At 41.2% G+C, this 21,235-nt stretch overlaps 1 protein-coding gene across 2 annotated transcripts in view; it reads left to right on the top strand.

Moving 5' to 3' along the window:
- alpl (alkaline phosphatase, biomineralization associated) overlaps positions 1 to 20,648 on the top strand; it is a 28,844-nt gene extending 8,196 nt beyond the window's left edge. For both annotated transcript variants that reach the window (XM_049586891.1, XM_049586890.1), the window contains exons 3-12: positions 1,202 to 1,321; positions 3,368 to 3,483; positions 5,497 to 5,671; positions 8,951 to 9,126; positions 10,830 to 10,970; positions 11,125 to 11,194; positions 11,345 to 11,479; positions 17,047 to 17,238; positions 17,355 to 17,474; positions 19,703 to 20,648. In XM_049586891.1, the coding sequence (XP_049442848.1) occupies positions 1,202 to 1,321; positions 3,368 to 3,483; positions 5,497 to 5,671; positions 8,951 to 9,126; positions 10,830 to 10,970; positions 11,125 to 11,194; positions 11,345 to 11,479; positions 17,047 to 17,238; positions 17,355 to 17,474; positions 19,703 to 19,968 (1,511 nt within the window). In that variant the 3' untranslated portion in view covers positions 19,969 to 20,648. The remainder of the gene's footprint in view (positions 1 to 1,201; positions 1,322 to 3,367; positions 3,484 to 5,496; positions 5,672 to 8,950; positions 9,127 to 10,829; positions 10,971 to 11,124; positions 11,195 to 11,344; positions 11,480 to 17,046; positions 17,239 to 17,354; positions 17,475 to 19,702) is intronic.
- Positions 20,649 to 21,235: the final 587 nt, after the last annotated feature.

The following is a 21,235-nucleotide window of genomic DNA, read 5'->3' as shown; positions in this document are numbered from 1 at the left end:
AATCTGACCCTTTTCTATTAATATCTTTTGGTTTTGGACTGTTATGGTTACTATACATTAAAGAACTTTGAAAAGACTAAAGTCTGATACTCTCTCACATCTGAAGTCAATGTAAGTTTTTAGTCATAGACTAAAGCCCTGTTTCCACCAAACACTTTCGGTATGGTACCTTTGGAACCGAAAGTAACCCTTCAGACATGGTACCCAGACCCTAGCGTTTCTACCGCAAACAGTACTCTTAAATGTGGGCGGGGTTGCTGTGACTCACTGCTCCGTTCAGCACTCACTGTATTTCCTCGTTACCGGTGACACAGATGGAAGTCTGAACCTTGTTTATCGTCCAGAGAATGAGGCTGCATGCCGATATTTTCAGAGCAAAATAAAACAGGCTGCAGTGAGAGCCTCTCTCTCTCTCCATGGGATATTTAAAAATAGCATGTTTGTGCATTTAGTCCTTCTCAGGCAAGCTCAGGGTTTTAGTGTTGCTGGAGCCCACAGGAAAGACACTCTGCGACACTTTTTTTTTTCTCCAAATGAGGAGTGGGTTAAATGCCATCCTGGTCGAAATTAATATGTATTAAAGCTTGAAGATCAACTCATTACTAAAAGTGTCTGTCATATAATAACTAAAGTAATGGTCAAAGTTGTCACAGTTGAAATTTAAGGTGTGTTGATAGAATCATGTTGTCACCTCATGCAGTAACATTACAAGTTAACGTTCCACCTTAAAAGTCACCGAAAGTCGGCCCTGTAAATTAAGTTATTTTTTTCTCAGACTCCAGCTGCTGTGAGAGGCAGCAAAACATCCTTTCATTTTATAGTTACAGTTTACTAATAAAACTCTCCACAGTATGAACAGTGGTTACATGAGCCTCAAAACCAGCCACAACTCAGCCCTGAGCAGAGTGACCGTCCTCTATTGACCAATCAGACTGCAGTGTTCAGAGCTTCACCTTTTAGTACCAGATCTGTGTGCTAGGTACCCCAACAGAGGGGGGACCAAAAATGGGGACGGTACGGAGCAGTTCCATTGGTACCATCCACAACTTTTCGGGTCCATGTCATTGGTCCGACAGCCCATTGGTCCGACGTCCCGTTGTTCCGATATGTGATTGTACTAGGCTACACTGTAATTGTAATAATTTTTCATTTTCTGATTTCCTATCCAGAGCTAACAAGACTTGTTTATTTCTACACACAGAACAAGAGAAGGATCCCAAATTTTGGAATGCATGGGCACAGCAGACCCTGAAGAACGCTCTCACGCTCCAAGCTCTCAACACCAACAAAGCAAAGAATATCATCCTCTTCCTTGGAGATGGTGAGCCACAAAGTCGTTCTTTTGTTTCATCACTGCAATCCAAACTTTGCGCTGGTTCAATTCTCTAGGGAAGTGGCAGACTTCCATTTCTGACATCAAGATTGTACCTTGTCAAAGGGAACAACTTACCATTAAACAGGGTCCTAAAGTCAATGTCGCCATTAGCTTAAACAAGCTAACCATGTTGGCTAGCGATCATAAGCTTACACAAGCTAACGATGTTGGCAATAAGGGCTACAGACTCTGGAGTTTCCCGATGGCATCCAGTTCTTCAGTCTGACCGCTGCAATCCACACTTTGCGCTAATTTGTTTCTTTTGAGAAACGGTAGACATTTATTTCAGACATCAAGTTTGTACCTTGTTGAAGTTAAGAACCTACTATTAAGAGGCAAAGTCCTAAAACTAATTTCGTAATTTTCTACAGTGTGTATTTCAGGTCAGGGGGAATAAAGTTTAGCGTTTCATAGCTATTATGTTTTCTCGCAGTAGTGGCTGGACCAGAAGTCTCACAAGTGGAACAACAATGTTGTTTCTTAGCAACCAAAAGACGCCATGAAAGGGTCCATAGTAGAAATTACATTGGGTCATCAGTGCTAGTTCTGTTAGCTTAAATAGGTGATTTCAGTGCACAGATGGGCAGTTTAATGTAGAGGTGAGATGAAAAAGCCAACAAAAAAAATGCTGTAACGTTGAGGAGAAAAGGAGGTTTCCGAAAAATTTGATTTACTCTTACTTTATCAGACCTTGGGGGACAGACAAAGTGATGTGCAAACAGGTGAATTCAATGCTCAATAATGTTAAATGACATGATGAGATCAAACACAAATCCGACGACGAGTACATGGATAAAGAGTTAAAACAGAAGGTTGAACAGTTTCAATAAGGCTTTTCTGACCGACAGTTGGGTTTTGCAAATCTTGTGAAAACTCTTGCAAGTGTAGGCAAGCTATGTGGTAACTCAGGATATTATTAAACATAGTGAGCAGTTACGTGATGGAGAGTTTGGTGAAACTGGCCAACATCGCCTGTCCTGAGTCGGCCCTCAGTGATATGCTGGCTCCTTAACTTGGCACTCACTCATCAAAACGTTGCCTGCTATAGAGGATCCAGTAATCCAGCTGATAATGAATGAGATTTTTCAAATGTTTTCTAACACGCGAGGTGAATGAACAGTACAGTAGCAAACAAAACACCCGTGCTGCCACCAGATCACTGGGATTCTGTCTGTGCTGGGCCACTCATTGGTTACACAATAACTTTTGTCCTCCATCTGGCCTCTGCTCTCTCTGTTTGGACTATAGGCATTCTTGCATCCTGCTGCAAGCACGGTCATGTTTGCGCAATTAGAGAATAACAGTCACCATCTTACAACACTGGTAAGACGCAACAGGACGTGATTGTCCAACTGGAAAAAACGTTTCCCAGACGTTGTTCACCTTTTACCGGGAAAAATCACAGGATTCAGCTTAAGAAACAAGACTCAGCTGCACAATGACCTGTTTCCTGTGTGTACCTCTGAGCAGACTTTGATTATGCGGGGAGGCTTCAACCTTATTGTGAATCATCCAACTAGACCTGAGGCACATGCAATTTGTTTTTCATCCTGTGTCTAATACAAGGAAGGTGAGGCAAGATCAGAATAGCAGTTACAGAAGACTATATTTAACATTTTCTGATATTTTCCTGTGAATAATTTCAGGCAAACAACAAAAAGTCTTGGGAATTTAACATTCTCTGTGTTACAGATTAACTAGAGTTGAGTCTCACTATGAGCTCGAAAGTATCTGTTTTGTTTATCTTTGTTGTTCCAAAATTTTTTAAGAGGTATCTGCTATTGAAGTAATTTATATCTTAAAAAAATGTTTTGCCTAACAGCAGCCATCGTGTTCTGAAATGTCAAAGAAAGCAACAACCTTTCATGTGCTGCACGCTGAGTGCAGCAGGGGGATGAAAAGTGTTAATGTCTCTCATGTGCACTCGCTCTCTTTCCCGCCCTGAAGGAAAGTCTAATGCAATCTAACGGTCGACCTGCTTTTGGTATTTAGGGATGGGCGTTCCCACGGTGACAGCTGCTCGAATACTGAAGGGTCAGCTGAACGGACAGAGCGGCGAGGAGACGCAGCTGGAGATGGACAAGTTCCCTTTTGTGTCTTTGGCCAAGGTCTGACTCGGTTATTATGTACATTATGTGTATTGATCTTGCTGTTGCCAGTAATGGCTTCCTGACAAGGCCTCTGACCGTAAACAAGGTCATTTAGTGTGTCACGTCACATAGGCTGTGTTATGTTACAGATTTGATTTAAAAAAAAGATGGCCAGAAATCATAGAGTAGTTTGATTTTTTTATGAGTCCACAGCAGCTATGGCCTCATATGAACCTGCAAAACTGTAAATCTGGTGATATTCTATATTTTTCTTACAGCTAAGGAATCCAATGAAAAGACCAAAACCATCAATTAAAGGTCCAGTGTGTAGGATTTAGGGGGATACATTGGGAGAAATGGAATATTAAGTATGTTTTCTTTAGTGTATAATCACCTAAAAATAAGAATTATAGTGTTTTGGTTACCTTAGAATGAGGCTTATCGGCATCAGGAGCAGGTCCTCGTTTACAGAGACAGCCATGTTGCACCACCATGTTACTACAATAGACCAGAAAGGACAAACCAGACACTCGCTTTAGATAGGGTCATTTGCGTTCTCGCATCCTCCAACGTAGTAGCAGCGCCTCTGCAAAGAAAGCATAGAAGAAAACAACAATTTCTTTATGCTAGTCAGTGTTTCAACCGGTTTAAGGGTGCTTTGATGCTCAAATATCTGGATCTGCTTGTTTTGGAGAGAAAGACACCTCTGCTGATTATTCAGCTCCTGGTAAAAACCTCCTGAACAATGAACACTGAAGGAATTCTAACCGGTTTCAGTTGGTTGCAATCTGCAGTCCTCACTGCTAGATGCCACTACATGCTTCTACATCTTGCACACTGGACCTTTAACTGCTGCTATAGACCTCCATTGTTGTCCAAAAACTATTGCTGACTGCAGATACACATACAGTACAGCCCACAGGGTTCTGCTGCTGATGACTAACGGTATTTAATTGGAAAATAATTATGATTAGTTTTAATTAGTGATTGATAGTTTAGTCTGTAAAATGGAAGAAGATAGTAGAAATGCCATTTCAGTTTCCCATAGCGTAAGGGGACGTCTATAAAATGCTTGTTTTGTCTGACAAATCGTCTAAAAATTAAAAATTCATGTTTCCTCCTGTTTGAGTAACGTTAGCTGTAAACTGTCAGTGCAGGCAAAGTGTCAAGCCATAGTTGGAAACTTGTATAACAAAACTTTTTACTTTATTTACTTTAATTTCAGAGATAAGAAACAATAAATTGTAAAGACAATAAACCCCCCACACATTTTAAGTTGTGTGTGTGTATAATTTATCCTGGCTTTATATGAGTAGTGGAATTCTACGCTCGTTGCTAGTTTATACAATGTAAAATGCCATAGGCTTGTGCTAATAACGTTAGCATGTTGTATTTGTGGGGAAAATGTGTCCAGACAAGGACAAGTGTTTGTCTGTGAATGCTGCGAGTTATAGTGAAGCTGATTTGTGTACTTATGTTTGAAATTGTCTCTATTAAGCCATGTTTAATGTGTGTTTAATGTGTGTTTTGAATCAACTCAACTTTGGAGCACTTCACAGAAACCCCACTGCCGACTAGTGTTTTTGAGGTGTAACTGTAGAATGACACACTACGCACAAGTACAAATGCTCACAACGGCGTAAGCTCTGCATAGAGCTGATGCACAAGTATAAGTTTATGTACATAGACTGTATATAAATGTTTTTTCTGGCCGTTTTTTGAGGATTTACATCTTCAATAGGAAATATTGGGCCTGAGGCTGAGAGCCAGAAGTAGAGAGATGAAAGGATATGAAATAATCTTTACACTAGCACACTGATGATTTGGTCTTTAATGGGATTTGTTGGTAATTAGAATAACTCTGTATCCTTTAAGTCAGCATTTTGACGTACTGCTGTTGCAGGAAAAGCACCCATGTCCAAACAAATTGCATCACACAAACACCCGATCACAAGGATATCAGAAAGTCAACAAACAATCCTGTTTGATGTTTAGATTCTGACCACATGTCACTGACCTGTCACTCTGCAGACATACAACACCAACGCTCAGGTGCCAGACAGTGCCGGCACTGCCACAGCATACCTCTGCGGGGTCAAGGCCAACGAGGGCACGGTGGGTGTGAGTGCAGCTGCTGTCCGATCCCAGTGTAACACCACAATGGGCAATGAGGTCACCTCCATCCTCAGATGGGCTAAAGACGCAGGTAGAGTAACATTAATTTAACACAGGGTCATTGTTCACGTTTTGCTGTCGATTAATGTGCGTTTCATGTGCGAGGAAAGCTAATTGTGGTTGTGGTTGATTGCTGTGTTAATGGGTGGTGGGAATACTCGCTGGGGTGACTTGGTAGCTCAAAGCAATGACTTTGAAGTGCTCTCAAAAGTGATGCTCTTAATGCATGTTTTTCCACACTGCTCGTTCCCTCTTTTCAGCTGTTCATCCTTTGAACCAAAGTTATCCTTCGAGCAGTTTGTAAGTGACATTAACTTAGCCGTAAGAGTCTTCTTTAATGTATTCTGCTTTAAAATGACAAGAGACATATTTTTAAACAACAGAGTTTTGGAAAAGCTCTATCAGGCCACCCTAACTATGAAGTTTCATCTTCTTTTTTAACTTTCCAAACCCTGATGTGTCTGGATCCTTTATTATGAAGTTTTGTGTGGAGTTGTTAGAACCAGTAGGCAATGTATTTTTTAACAGGGGGGAAGAGCTTGTTTTCCAACATGTCGATTTTGGGTCATTTTAGAGTTTTTGTTTGAATTTAACTCTTGGGTTTCAGAACATAAGGTGCCAAATTCAGATGATAAATATAATTCTGAAACTTAGAACTATAACTTCTGAAACTAAGTCTGAAAGTATTGTATGTCTCCCTGAACTTATGAATGAAAGGCTTATAGTAACAAGGCAGGGTCGGGACAGTGGGGTTTCATCTGGTTTCAAATAAACAAAGTCTTGGCTTTTAGAACATTCAAACCTCTTAAAATCAGAGCTAGGTCTAAGCTTAGCATTGCACATCAAAATTATAATGTTAAATGTTTAAAGTTTTGTTAATATGGACATGCTACCAATTGTTAGCTTTGTTAGATTGCCCACAATTCAGTCATTCAGTGAATGATTCAAATTACAGAGACCATGAGCACCAAAGTAAAATTAATTTACATGTTAAACAACACAACAAGAGAGACAGAAAAAAAAGTGCTGACTTTGAATCGGTCCTAATGTCTAAATATGTGTCCAATGCTCGATTATTTAGATTCCTTTTCTCCATAAGGGACCATCAATCAAAGAATCAAAAGGTTTTTTCATAAAAAGCTGTGAATATTGTCGTGAAGTCCATTGCTAATAATGTATGCTAACTCTTCCTCAGTCAGACGGCAGTTCTTTCAACATATTTTCTCATCTTCCTGTGTTGTTTAAGGTTGTGCCATATCATGTCGTTTACAGTAATACCGGTTTAATTTTTAATATATGAAAAATTCAAATCGTAGCATCGAGGTGTTTCAACTTGTTTACATATTGACGTCATCCTGTTGTGTGTGGCAACAACAAGCATGGCTGAGAGTGAAATTATTATACACTCCGCAGTGGCTCCAAAAAGAGGAGCAGCTTCAGTAGTGTGGAATAAACTGTGGCGTCCTGTTTTATGAACAGCCTCAGACTCTTTTAGCGACTTGCCGCTCAGAAATAACTCATTCAGTGGCTCCTCTGGCAGCAGCACAGCGTCTCTCCTCCCTTTACTCTTTCGCTGTGTGCACACACGAGTCGGCGTTGAAGTGATTTTGTCATAAACCTTTGGTAATGTAAATGAAAGTAATGCTCACGGCTCCACAAAAAACTCTGTATATGTGAATGTGCGATAGTTCTGTTATCATAACAGCCTGTCACAGCTTACAGCGTGATGATTGGAGGAAAAATGGCGGCGCATAAAGGTCCAGGTGGAAAAAAAAACACAACTCAGTCATTTAGGATTTTACTAAAAGAGAAGGAAATCACTTGTTTATTTATATATAGATCCCAGGGGACATTTTTTGTATTCGGGAGAAGTTTAAATGTGTCATTTGTGGTAGATTTTATTTTGTTGTACTTTTAATATTGTATACGGAATCTGAATCTCACTCGAGTTACTGTTGTTGTTCACAAACTAAAGAAATGAGACATCATTTAGATTCTACTGAATATTTGGAGTACAACAAGCTCTCCCAGTTTAGAACGCCAGTAGGCTCTGTCATGTGTATTTGTGGCTACCTTACTGCAAACTCTGAAGGCCTTCTTTTCGAAGTCATGGCTTGGTGACAGTGGTATGTTAGTTACTATTTGGAGTACAAAAACAACACTGGTATCATAACAATATCCCCCCTTGCCTGCCCTAAAATTGCCTGCTGGTTAGTACTTACGAGACTCTTCACACATGGGCTTCAATCTCTATAATCAGTTTGATGCTGTATCAGTGATGGCAGCGTACAACATGGAGCAAAATCTCATGTAAACCGTTTTGATCAGAAGCCTGAAAGATGACCATCTTTGCAAAATACACTAAGGAATGACGTCTGATTTTAAGCCTTCAAGGGGACATCACAACGTAATGCAATCTGATTTAAAACCTTGTACCATAAAGAAGGAAAGGACTGAGCACCAGGGATTCTCAGAGGGCGGTGGTGGGAATAATTTAGGAGTGGGTGGGTGAGGGTCAGGGTCTGTGTGGGTTCAGGGGTCACAGATAATAAGAAATCCAATAATTCCTGAGGGAACATGGCGGGCAGCTGCCGACCTCCTGCACGGAGCAAATAGAAATGTGAGACATGTTTTTCATCAGGTCGTTTTACAGGACTGTGCTCTGCTGGGTTTTCCTTTAATGCTTCACTTTTAAGATCCAGAAGATTTATTAGCAGAAAGTACCGGTCCATTCATTAATCACTGCTGGACACTGCTGCTAAAAATTGCTGTTCAGACTAGGTTTGAGCAGTATCAACATTTTCTTGTGGAGACCTTGACAACACGATAAAGCTGCAATGTGCAATTTAATTTATGTTGGTATTTGATGATAAAATATTTCTATGACAGAACATTTGTACAATCCAGTGCACTTTAACAGATTTACAGTTGCTTTCACATGATTAAAAGAAAGGTTTGGACCATTATACACGTTCACACACCCATGTATCCATTTAAACAGATGTTGGTTGCTGCAACACGAGCTGAGGTGATTTCCTTCTATAAGAGATGCAGCACAAAAACTGCACTCCTTGTTCGATGCAACAGCGCATTTCAACCACAGCTAATGAAGCTCCAGCACTCGGCGTACTTTCCAAAGTTACAGTCATTTAAGTCGAAAATTCTGCGTGCCTTACTATCCTTCCACTGCAGCTCAACAAGTAGACACTGTCCAGGGAGACACAATGAGGGAATTCATCTAGATCTGAACATGTTCTTCAGAAAATTACTCAGACCGTTGCCTGTGTGTGTATGTGTGTGTCCGCTGCAGGCAAGTCAGTGGGAATAGTGACGACGACCCGTGTTAACCATGCAACTCCCAGTGCTGCTTACGCCCACAGCGTGGACAGAGACTGGTACTCCGATAATGAGATGCCAGCTGAGGCTCTGAGGGACGGCTGCAAGGATATCGCCAGACAGCTCTTTGAAAACATTCCCAACATTGATGTGAGTCACAACAAGAAATAATTCTGATACACAACGTATTATAAAGTGTCACAAGAGTTGTCTGTGATTTTAGATAATGTGGGGTGTTCTGAAAGCAAGGCAACAGACACTTTGTTGAACATTTTGTTCACCTCAGAGTGCCAACATTGGACGTATCAAATGGTGTAACTTGTTTTTGGAATTAAACTTATCTGGCTAATTCACTGTGCAGTAACAGTTACTTCTGCACTGTGTGAGAGCTGGTCCTCTGGCAAAGTTTACACTCTAGCATCCTCAGCCAAACTCATGTTATCTGAGTTAGTATTTAAAATATCAACAATAAAGCATGACTCTGACCAAGTATGTAAGCATTTTCCTTATTATACGAAAAGGAACAGTTCATCCCAATATCAAAAGTACATACTTTTCCTCTTACCCGTAGTGCAGAAATGTGTCTTTGCAGACCATAGTGCTGCGCAGCATCTTCTGCTAGCTCACCTAGCACCACTGAGCTAGCTAATGTTACGGCTCAGCCGAGGAGAACACCATTAATGTTTACATCTTGCACTGTCACAAGCACGAGCCTCTCCTCCATGAGTAGATGCACGCTTCCCTCTGTGCTGTGATTCAGCTGCCGGGTGTAGTTCAGTACAAAGAAAATAGTTCCTACATAAACTGCTCACAACAAAGTCTGTAGATTAACTTGAGTAACCAGGTCATGATTTAAAAAGAGACATTGATGTTGAGTTTCTAAATTTTATTTTTTGGTGCTTCGAGCACATTAACATTAATTAACATTAATGTCGTTCTCCTCGGCTGAGCTGTAACGTTAGCTAGCTCAGTGGTGCTAGGTGAGCGAGCAGAACATGTCGTGCAGCACTATGGTCTGCAAAGACACATTTCTGGAAAGAGACATTGCTGCTGAGTTTTTCAAATGTATTTTTTGGTGCTCGAGCACCACAAGCTGAGTCCCATCTAGTTCCAATTATATTTGAGAGAAGGCAGACATCTTTACAGCTGATATCTCCAACATTCTGCAACTCACACCAAAATAATCTAGACTGATGAATAGCACTACATGTAAGAGGAAAAATATGCATTTTTAATTTTTAGGAGAACGATCCCTTTAAAATACTCGAACAAACAAGCTGCAACACAGGAACAATTCCGTTTCTTTATTTTCATGTCTTCTCCTGATCATTAGCTGCAGAGGATGCTGACCTTTTTCCTGGGATACGTAGCTTTAGCTTCAGGCTTTTAGCATAATATTATGTATGTCACCATCAAGCGTATATTTAAGACTCATTCTTGAGTTCTTGCTTTTAAACAAATCAGCTAGAAACTTTAAAATTTTAGCCGATAACCTGTTTTCAACCAACTCGTTAACCTTACTTAAGCTTAGCTAGCTACAGCTGATGAAATCTGCTAGTTACAGTTGTCATTTCAACCAAAAGAATCATCCGCCTCTGGCTGGAAATTAGAAGTCTGCTTTTGTCTAACAGTGTCTGAAATTGAAGACCCATTGTTTCGGAAAAAAACTTTGAGTTGAACACATGATATTATTGTAAGCTACATATGTGCACTTTACAGGGGTAGCAACAGTAACTAAGGGAAATGGAGCTTTGCTAACGGTCAGTTGTTTCTTTGTCAATTACCAGCCATTTGGTCCTAAAACAGTTATAACTAAGATTGTTGTTTTGTATTCTGTTTGTGCGACTTTCCAGGTGATCCTTGGCGGAGGGAGGAAATATATGTTCCCCAAAAACACGTCGGATGTAGAGTACCCCAGCATTGCGAAGCACAGCGGCACAAGAAAAGACGGAAGAAACCTGGTGCAGGAGTGGACTGACAAAATGAAGGATAAAGTAAATTTCTCCTCCTCTTCCCGCTCTTTGCTCCCTCTCATTTCTCTGCTCTCTCTTTTATCTTCCCAATTACATTTCCATATTTAGGAGTTCAAAGTGACTGCAGTGTTAACCACTCACACTGTTGTGGCTGTACATCTGTGTCTTTGTGCAGAAAGGCCATTATGTATGGAACAAGAAGCAGCTCTTATCACTGAACCCTAACAACGTGGATTACTTATTGGGTGAGTTTCCAGTCTCGGCGTCATTATAAAACTTGGAAGTTTTTCATTGAAGTGTAAATGAAGAGCCACATGTGTATGCATTTGCTGTAGGCTTATTTTCTTGCGTGTAATAGCCTATTTCTCCTTGAACCGGGCCTTCTGTTATTCCAGGTCTGTTTGAACCTGCTGACCTGACGTATGACTTGGAGAGGAACACTGAGACTGATCCCTCGCTGACAGAGATGGTGGATGTGGCCATCAAGATCCTACAGAAGAACCCCAGTGGATTTTACCTGCTTGTAGAGGGTGAGTTTGTGGTGAAATTGGACTGTCAACTTTAGTTTTGGGGCTTGTGTCACAAAGATCTGGCTGGCTGGTCTACCGACTTAGTTAAGTTGTAGTTTCTGTCGGAGACATCGCAGATTTCAATAGTGAATGTCCCTTGAGGTAAGGAGGCCTTATATTGCCTGATTTCCACTACATGGTATGGCTAGACTCAAGTCAACTCACTTTTGGGACCAGGTCCTTTTCTCTATTTCGTTTTCCACGGCTGATTGTACCCCCTCAGTGTAGGTGGGATTCTTAGCAGAACGCCATATCGGTGCAACATGAAACTGCCGTGACATCAACTTCAATGCGACACTCACTGAATCTTTTCATCGGCAACCAAACAGAGGAATATCTGCACTTTGGCATACATAGTGTACCGCATAGTTTTGCTGGCTGCCATTTTTAAAAAATCTGGGTCAAGTGAATAAAAAAATTGTGGCTGCTATTGACATCAGCTTGGCTTTAAAGGAGTGGTGTGGAGCATCTTGCGGAGAGGACTGCAGATTGCAGCCAGCTTCAACTTCTCCCAGTTAGAATTCCTTCAGTTTTCATTGTTCAGGAGCATTATACTGGGAGCCAAATTATCCACAGAGGTCTGCACCTCTCCAAAATAAAAGGAGCCAGTGATTTAAACCAGTGGTTCCCAACTGGTCCAGCCCTGGGGTCCAGATTTTGCCTTAGTCATTAGTTCAAGGTCCACACAGTTTCATATTCAGCGTCAAATTTGCATTTGGCCATGTCGTTGAGCTACTTTGCTGTCTCTGTCAAGTAGCTGCTCGTTAGTCAGTCATTCTACAGCAGGAAACGGCACATCAAATTAAAAGCTCTGTGCCAGAGATTCACTATACTTAAAAACAAAGTGTGTTTCTTACAAACTTGACACGTTCACGAGTCAGATTCAGAATGGACCCCGACCCACCAGTTGGGAACCACTGATTGAAACTGGTAACACCCAATAAGGTAGTTTCACTTTAAAAAGTCAGTGTTTTTCTGATGCTGTCATCACAGAGGGGCTGGGAACTACGGTGGCAGATACAAAGACACGACCAGCCCTATCTTGAACCAGCGTTTGGTTTGACCGCTCCTCATGAACTCCATGGTCAAGGACATGCTCCCTATGTAGATACAAGCAACTCATTCTAAGCTAACAAAAACATGATTTTCAGATGATTATACACTAAAGAAAACATTATATTCCATTTCTGCCCCATAATACTTCACACCGAACCTTTAATAATGGCAGGTTTATACAGGATGTCTTGCGTTGCGTAATGCCAATTCTAGAGATGACTCTCTCTGCCGTGGGTGCCTCATGTTAGAAATGTTTCAGGCATGTCCAACTGATAGGAGGACCCAGGGCAGACCCAGGACACGCTGGAGGGATTGCATATCTCATCTGGCCTGGGAACGCTTTAGGGTCATCTAGGGGGAGCAAGAAAGCGTTGTTGGTGAGAGGGACATCTGGGGTGCTTTGCTTGGTCTGCTGCCCCAGCGACCCAACCCCGGATAAGCGGATGAAAATGGATGGATAGATGGATTCTCTTTGACCAATCAGTGGTTAGCAGTGTTTTAACTCCATCTTCTAGTATGGTTTCAGCTTGCTTGGAACCTTGAGTGAGGTGGTAGCAAAAAAACCTAGTAGGCTTTGTGCACAACCGATAACACGTAAAAAGAGCGAGCTGATATGAGCAGAGCTGTGCCGTACCATATACTGGAAATGCAGCATAATACAGTTGCTACCCAACTTTGTTATCAGGATTATTAAAGAAATAGTTAAACATTTTGGAAGAGATACTTGTTTGCTTTCTTTTTGAAGCTGAGATGAAAAGATGGAGACAAACTGCATGTATGTGTGTGATAAGAGGATGTTAATTAGCGAGCCTTAGAGGTATTAGTGGGTTTTTTTTTTATCTGCTTTTAACTTTTGTTCCACACAAATAATTCAATCAATGACATTTGCTGGCTCACAAGAATGTTGAATGAAAGTGAAATGTTGTGGATCATGAAAAACAGAGACAAGGTAAAGTGTTTTAAGAGACAGTATGAGCCCTTCGTGGTTCACTTATCATTAAATTTTCCTAATGAAACGTCCTTTAAAACCTTCAAATAACTGTAAGAAGAGGCAAGTTTTCAGCTGAACATGCACTCCTTCAGAACATGCACCACATGTTTTACTAGTTTTATATGTTGGCATCATGTTTGAAAAAGGACCTGCAATCTTATTTTTTCCTCCATAAAAGTTACTCTAGCAGCCAACTTACTTGGGATCTAGTCATGTTTTTAAGAAAATTATCCAACTTCTCTAAAAGACATATACGTTTCTTATTTTTATAGATTTCTGAAAAGGGGGTTAAACAGCTTAAGTCTGTTTGTGAAATCCAAGTCAAAGTCTTCCACTGTGAAACTGTATTCAGTTCTTGTGCACAATTTGCCTCAGACGGCTTAACAGCTTACGACATTCCTTACAACATCCCTCTGTCCTTGGACCCTCACAGCAGATAAGGAAAAACTCCCCCCAAAAAAACCATCAGTGGAAAAAAGAAATGGTAGAAACCTAACGAAGAGTGACTGAGGGGGGATCACACATTAACAGTATTAACATGTATGAGTGACACTGGGTAGAAGCAGCAGGGTGGCGTATGGTTATTAAGATTGTCCCTCAGCCAGAGGGCCTGGCTCTCTCTTACTGGCTAACAGACTGTTATGAGTGACAGATTCTGTTATTTAATTTTAACAAAACATCAGTGATAACAGTTCTTTTAAAAGCTGCTTTTTTTCTGAACCTTTTACCTTGCTGCCAACTTTACTTAATTGTCCCTCCAAGGTAAACATAGCAACATATTGTGCAGCAGTTAATGAAATACAACCAGAAACATATCCAGTAATGTTCAGTGACATCTATATGGAATAGGTACAGATAAAGCAGTCAAGGACTAGTGGTGGAAGATGTATTCAGATTGTACAATTAAAGGTAAAGTGTGTGGGATTTAAAGGCATCTGTTGGCAGTAATTGTACATGATATTCATAACTATGTGTTCTTCGGTTTATAATCGCCTGAAAAAAAGAACTGTTGTGTTTTTGGCAGCACGGTAGTGCAGTGGTTAGCATTGCTGTTAACCACTATTGGTCGTATGCTAATGGTGTGAATGTGAGCGTAAATGGCTGTCTGTCTCTGAAGCCCCGTTTCCAACAACATTTTCAGTGTGGTACCTTTGGAACCAAAAGTAACCCCTCAGACATGATACCTAGACCCTAGGTCTGTTAGCGTTTCCACTACAAACAGTACTCTTAAATGTGGGTGGGGTTGATGTCACTCACTGCTCTGTCCAGCACTCACTGTATTTCCTCATTACCGTTGACACAGATTGAAGTCTGCACCCAAATTGAGTATTTTTTCTCAGACTATAGCTGCTACAAGAGGCAGCAAAACATCCTTTATATTTAAAATTAGTTTACTAATAATATGTGTAAAACTCTCCACAGTATGAACAGTGGTTACCTGAGCCTCAAAACCAGCCACAACTCAGCCCTGAGCAGAGTGACCGTCCTCTACTGACCAATCAACAGACTGCAGTGTTCACAGCTCCACCTTTTAGTACCAGATCTGTTACGTACCCCAACAGAGGAGGGACCACAAATGGAGAATCGATCCATTGGTACCATCCACAACTTTTAGGATAAAAAAAAAGAAAAAAAAGAAAAAAAAAGAATGCACACAGAAGTGAATTGAACTGTACAGTACTGCTCGGTGGAAACAGGGTTTTAATGTGCTCAACACTGTAATGTTGCAGCTGGTAATAACTTTACATACAGCTGGGTAGTTTAAGCAATATCGCACGAGAGGGAGTGATGTTATACTCATATATCATCACAATATACAAGTATAACATCACGAGTTTGAGTGTGATATTGCTTTTATACAACAGTTCAACAGTTAAATAAGCAAGCTGATTAAGAAATGTTGAAAAATGAGGGCAAAAGAGATAATTTAAGCATTTTATTTGTCTTCCACCAACAAAAATAGTTCCCTCAGGACTCCACTGTCACCGTTGCTATGTAACGCAAACATGGTGCGCCAGGCACTTACTCTTTATACACATTTATCTGCACGTTTCCATTAATTGTGCAGCCGGTGAAATAAGTCTCTGGTGACTGCATGGTGGACTGTCGCTTCACAGGCACAGCCGACTCTGCCTTCTGATCTGACAGTATGTTGCTTTTCTCCAAGTCATTGAGCTCCGCTGATGAAACACTGACAAACCTGGATGTGTGCTCAGATGGATTCAGCTTCTCCTCTCCCTCATCTTCCTCTGATGACCATTCATAGTTCAATTCAAAACTTATTTTAGGAAATAAATCCATATTTTTGGCTGTTTGACAGTGGATGAATTAATTAGCCTACAGCGCAACTGCTGACCTAACTGACACTAACCGTCAGTTTTGATTTGATTGTTGATTGCAATCAGCTGTGAGGCGGAGTGATACATACACAGTGAAATAACCGTGATGTTGTACTCCATTATCGTCACGGTTTTACTGTCTCTCGACCAATCAGATTGCAGGGCCGGAACTAACTGTTGCATAACCTTGAATAATATATAATTTTCTTTTTATAGATTATGTTTTGTATTAATAATCTTTAAATTAACTAGTGAATAGATTTATCAAATACATGTAGTGAAGTTCAACATAGCATAGAATGGAAATACTCAAGTGAAATACAAGTATGTTAAAACTCTATCTACATTCAGGACTTTAGAAAATGTACATAGTTAGATTCCACCACTGTCAAGGATTCAGAGGCAGGGACATCAGTGATATATAAAACAGCATTTATCAACCATGAAAACTGAGAAATGTTTATTATTCAAAGGAATGTGTTGCTGAGATTCAAGGCAGTTTATGTGAGAGAAGAGAAACCCTGAGCCGTTCCCACAGACATCCTGTATTGGTTTGGTCTTATCATCATCACTGACATTGGAACAAGTACTGAGAATTCTGTGAATGCCCAATGTCAACACAATATTAGATAAAATGAGGCACAGGAAGGTTGTGGTGTTGATAACTCGGCGTCCTTGTTAAAACACCCGCAAGTATGACAGTGATCGTTCAGCCAGACTGAATGAAAAGGGTCAGTAAGTTTCAAACAGAGTGCTTGTCGGATCATTGAACACTGTCTGACAGAAGGTGAAAGAAGGCTCCCGTCCACATTTTTGACGGCAGAACTGTGGGGCCTCTCTCCAACAATCTGACAAGCATGCCCCGTTCAGGTAGCCACCGGTCAGATTTATGGTGAGACAGTTGGCAGGGTTTGATCTTTCTTCTCACGCTGTCTTTTTCGTCTTTGCACAAATATTTGGGCACTTTTCATGTGTACAACAAGTGCAACACCATTATGACCTTTATGGAAAGACTGAGTGTGGTCGAAAAAGCTTCAGACATAACAAGAGATAAATGAAGGGTTAACGCAGAAACACAGGATTAGAAATGTCACTGTCTTACAGAGAGAACAGCTAACTGTAAATATCCGCCCCTCTTTCAGGAGGACGTATTGATCACGGACACCATGAAGGCAAGGCCAAACAGGCTCTACATGAAGCTGTGGAAATGGACAGAGCCATTGGCCGGGCAGGTCTTCTGACCAGTGCCCACGATACAATGACGGTAGTCACTGCTGATCATTCTCACGTGTTCAACTTCGGAGGCTACACAGGCAGAGGAAACACAATATTTGGTATGTAATTGGTATGATAATAATGCACATCCGTTAATGATGCTGTATATATTGTTGTTGTAAGCTAATTTTTCAGTCTGGTTCTGCTGTGATGACGGGGTTTAATGCATCCACAGGTCTGGCTCCAATGCTGAGTGATGTTGACCAGAAACCTTTCACCTCCATCATATATGGGAACGGACCAGGTTACAAAGTCATTAACGGCGAGAGAGAGAATATCACCACTGTTAACTACCGTAAGTAAAATTAATAAGGAAAGATGAACTTCTTTGTCTTCTTAAACAAGAAGCATCTGCATGTTTTTCACTGTAAATTGTGTATTTTTATTATTTCCAAAAATAAACCCCAGACACTGTCATATCACGAGCTATTGTAGTCATACAAGGATAAAACTGTTGGAGACATGGAGTCATTTCTCCACCTAAAGGCCCTGCTACAGACAATAACACAGTTTTATTAAAGAGCATGATTTAGTACAGGGCATTGCTCTGCCTCGACACAAAATGATTTGCAGGAGTAAGTAAGTAATCTCAGATTATCAGATTAATGCTGTCCAAAAACAGTGCCCTGTGGAGTGTTCTTGTAATAAATAAAAGATATTTACAACTCACCAAAACCCATTGTGTGTACCCTGCAGTTCTAACAAATGTGTTGAATGCATTTCCTTCCTCATAAAACATTTGTAGAGCCGATGTATTTTAAATCCAATTGTCTACATCCGAGCAAGCCGTAGCCATGGAGAGTCAACACTGGGGAGCATCTTCTGGGGGGGTCTGTCTACTGTACAAATGTGCAATAAATGAAGGCTGCTAATGTCTACTTATATTACACATGCAGCGCAACATAAATGATCGAAACTTAACTCAGACTTCATATAACATAATAAAGACATTAAAGTCCGAGTATAGGACAATCAGTAATGTCAGAAAATGCCAAAAGACTGTGAAAAGACTGTGAACTATGTAGTATTGCATTGTGGAGTTAGACCGCCGAACTCTTTGTCATCATTTTTGTGTCCTGGATTTTTTGGGTGGGCCTGAAATCATGGCTTGATATATGCTAACGTTAACTGCTGAATTAGAGGCTGTCACTGCCTAGCGCTCTCTCGTTCTATGGTTCAAGGGTGTGTGCTGTGCTATTATAAACTGTGTATGGAACTGGGTTAGCCACTAATAAGATTCTGTCACTGTGTAGCCACTTGTTCTTCAGCTCTGGGGTCTGGGTTAGCTGCTAACAAGAGTCTTAAGCTGTGAGGTGGCTCATTCTTCCGCTGTGGAGTGTATGTGCTTTGAGCTACTGGGTGAGCCGCTAACGAGAATCTGTCGTTGCACGCTGGCTTGTTCTACAGCTCAGGGTTGTGTGTTACTGTGCTACTGGGTTAGCTTCTAACAAGAGTCTTAGATGCACTGCGGCTCATTCTTCTGCTGGGGGTGTGTGTGTGTGCATTGTGCTACTGTGTTAGCTGCTAAAGAGAGGCTGTTGCTTTGCAGCAGTGCTTTCTTCAGCTCGAGGGGCTGTATGTTTTGTGCTACTGCTGATGGGATTCTTTAGCTGCGTGGTGGCTTGTTCTCTGGCTCTGGGTCGTGTGTGTTACCGTGCTACTGGGTTAGCTTCTAACAAGAGTCGTTAGATGCGCTGCAGCTTGTTCTTTGGCTGCAGATGTGCAAGCTTTTTGCAAGTTAGCTGCTAAAGAGAGGGTGTTGCTTTACAGCATCACTGAAATTCACCTCAAGGGTCTGTATGCCCTGAGCTACTGAGTCAACTGCTAACAAGAGTCTGTAGCTGCACGGTGGCTTGTTCCTTGGCTTGGGGCTTGTGTACGTCAACATGCTACTGGATTAGCTGCCAACAACAGTCTTTGTTGGGTGGTGGCTCGTTCTTTGGCTTGGGGGAGGTGAGTTTGTCTAGTGCTACCGGGTTAACTACTAACGAGAGCCTTTAGCTCAAGGCAGCTTGTTCTTCAGCTGGGGGTTGTGTGCTTTGTGCTACTGCGTTAGCTGCTAACAAGAGTCTGTAGCCGCGCAGCGGCTTGTTCTTCGGCTTGGGAGGAGGTGTGTGTGCTTTGACCAGAGAGAGACCAGATAATACTGCTTTTTTTTTTTTTTTTAAACAAATTTGAAACCTAATTTTCTATACTTAGAATTTTTTTTAATCATATAATTTGGCTGGGCAGTTAATACCACATTCTTCTGTGCATATTTGGATATTAGGGGGATTTGTCTCCCCTGCAAATGTATATTATAATTACTGCCTTGCATCTATGCTTACCAGCTACCAGTCTTTTCCTCCCTGCCTTTGCTGGCACATTGCTGCATATCCAAAAGGAAAAACAGCTTCAGAGTGCTACCAGAGGGCAAAACCTCCATAGGGAACATTTAACTTTGTGTTTACTTTTTCCCTTCATGCCACAGGAGTTGAACACAACAAAATCTTAAGATCTTTTCTCTGTTTCCCTGTTCTCTAGAGGAAAACAACTACCAGGCCCAGTCAGCTGTACCTCTGACCATGGAGACTCATGGAGGAGAGGATGTGGCTGTGTTTGCTAAAGGTCCCCTGGCTCACCTGCTTCACGGGGTCCATGAGCAGAACTATATCCCCCATGTGATGGCGTATGCGGCCTGCATCGGCCAGAACAGAGAACACTGTAGGACAAACAGCGGGTCCACCGACTTGCGTCCCGTCCTCTCAAGCATCGCAGCCCTTTTCACAGTCACTCAGCTCCTGTGCTGACCTTCCCCCGATATTCCTCCTCCTGTCAATAACACCGTTTTAACCACTCACACATTTTAAGAGTTCAATTTTTTTGTTGTTTTTTAAATTTTCTAATTTTACGTTTTTGATCATGGGACCACTATTGGGGCATTTTTTTTGTGTTACAATGATTAATTGACAAAAGCACAAGGATATCAGTTTTAGTCTGTTCAGGCAAATATGTAAAATACTTTCAGAATAATCAGTCGCCCCCGATGCTCTGAAATGAAAAGTGTTGGTGCAGAGATCACCACAAAGTCCAAGATCTCACAGTTGTGATTTGTCTATTGAGTAGTTAGTTTTCATTCAGGGTTTAAAGACCCACTGAGCCTCTTTGTTAAATGTAAACCCTTTAGGTTTGAATAGATAGATTGGATTTAGAAATGTTGGAATACGTTTAATTGTGCAGTTAACGGAATCTACCTCATAAACCTGCAAAGATTTCTCATGTAATCATGGGCACATTTTGATGGACAAAACTTATGCCAAGATCAGAAGGAACTGAATGTATAATTGACAAAGAAGCAAAAGTTAAATAATTCTTGTCATACACCTTGTGCAAACATGCAAAAAACCACTGAAAAAGCCCACCTACCATTGTTGTGTCTAGTAACATAAGTTGTAAAACCTCTTAACCAATAAAAGAAATGTGTTCTGATCATTGTTTGGCAGTTTTATTGCAACACTGAAGGGTTAAGCTTCTTCTGGATGTTCTTTATATCAGACATCTTAAAGGAGCAATAAGTGAAATTCATCATTTCTAGATTGAAGGAATTAAAAAATTGCTATGTGAAGAACTAGAGGTGTAATTTCATCTGGAGTATAGCATGACCTCACACACCTTCTCTCTGTGTTGATCTCCAGCCCATTGTTTACAAGCCGGTCCGGCTGCACGTTCATGTACTTCATGTGAATCCCGGGTTAATGTCCGGAGCTTGAGTTATTAGCAGCTCGGTCCCAGCAATGGGTCAGGCATTTCGGCTGTGTTAGGTGAGCAGCCCGGCAGCTCAGCTAACATTTGCAATTAGCATTGTAAAATGTAGCCCGGCGGGCAGCCTGGTGGCTGTGTTTAGCTATTCCCCTGCCTACTTCAATGATGATGACCCCTGTAATAAATGCAATATATTTGCTGAAATGGAGGTGAGGCTCAGTGACTAGAAGAGCTGGTAGAAGCGCTCCATAGCTGCAAGCTACTCCAATAGCCGTAGTAGATCTAGTGCCAACTCTGGGAGCTAACGCTAACATT

This window comes from Epinephelus fuscoguttatus, linkage group LG1 (assembly GCF_011397635.1).
Source record: "Epinephelus fuscoguttatus linkage group LG1, E.fuscoguttatus.final_Chr_v1".
NCBI classification, from domain to species: Eukaryota; Metazoa; Chordata; class Actinopteri; order Perciformes; family Serranidae; genus Epinephelus; species Epinephelus fuscoguttatus.
The sequence above is the reverse complement of the archived record's forward strand: the minus strand, read 5'-3'. Positions and strand labels throughout refer to the sequence as shown.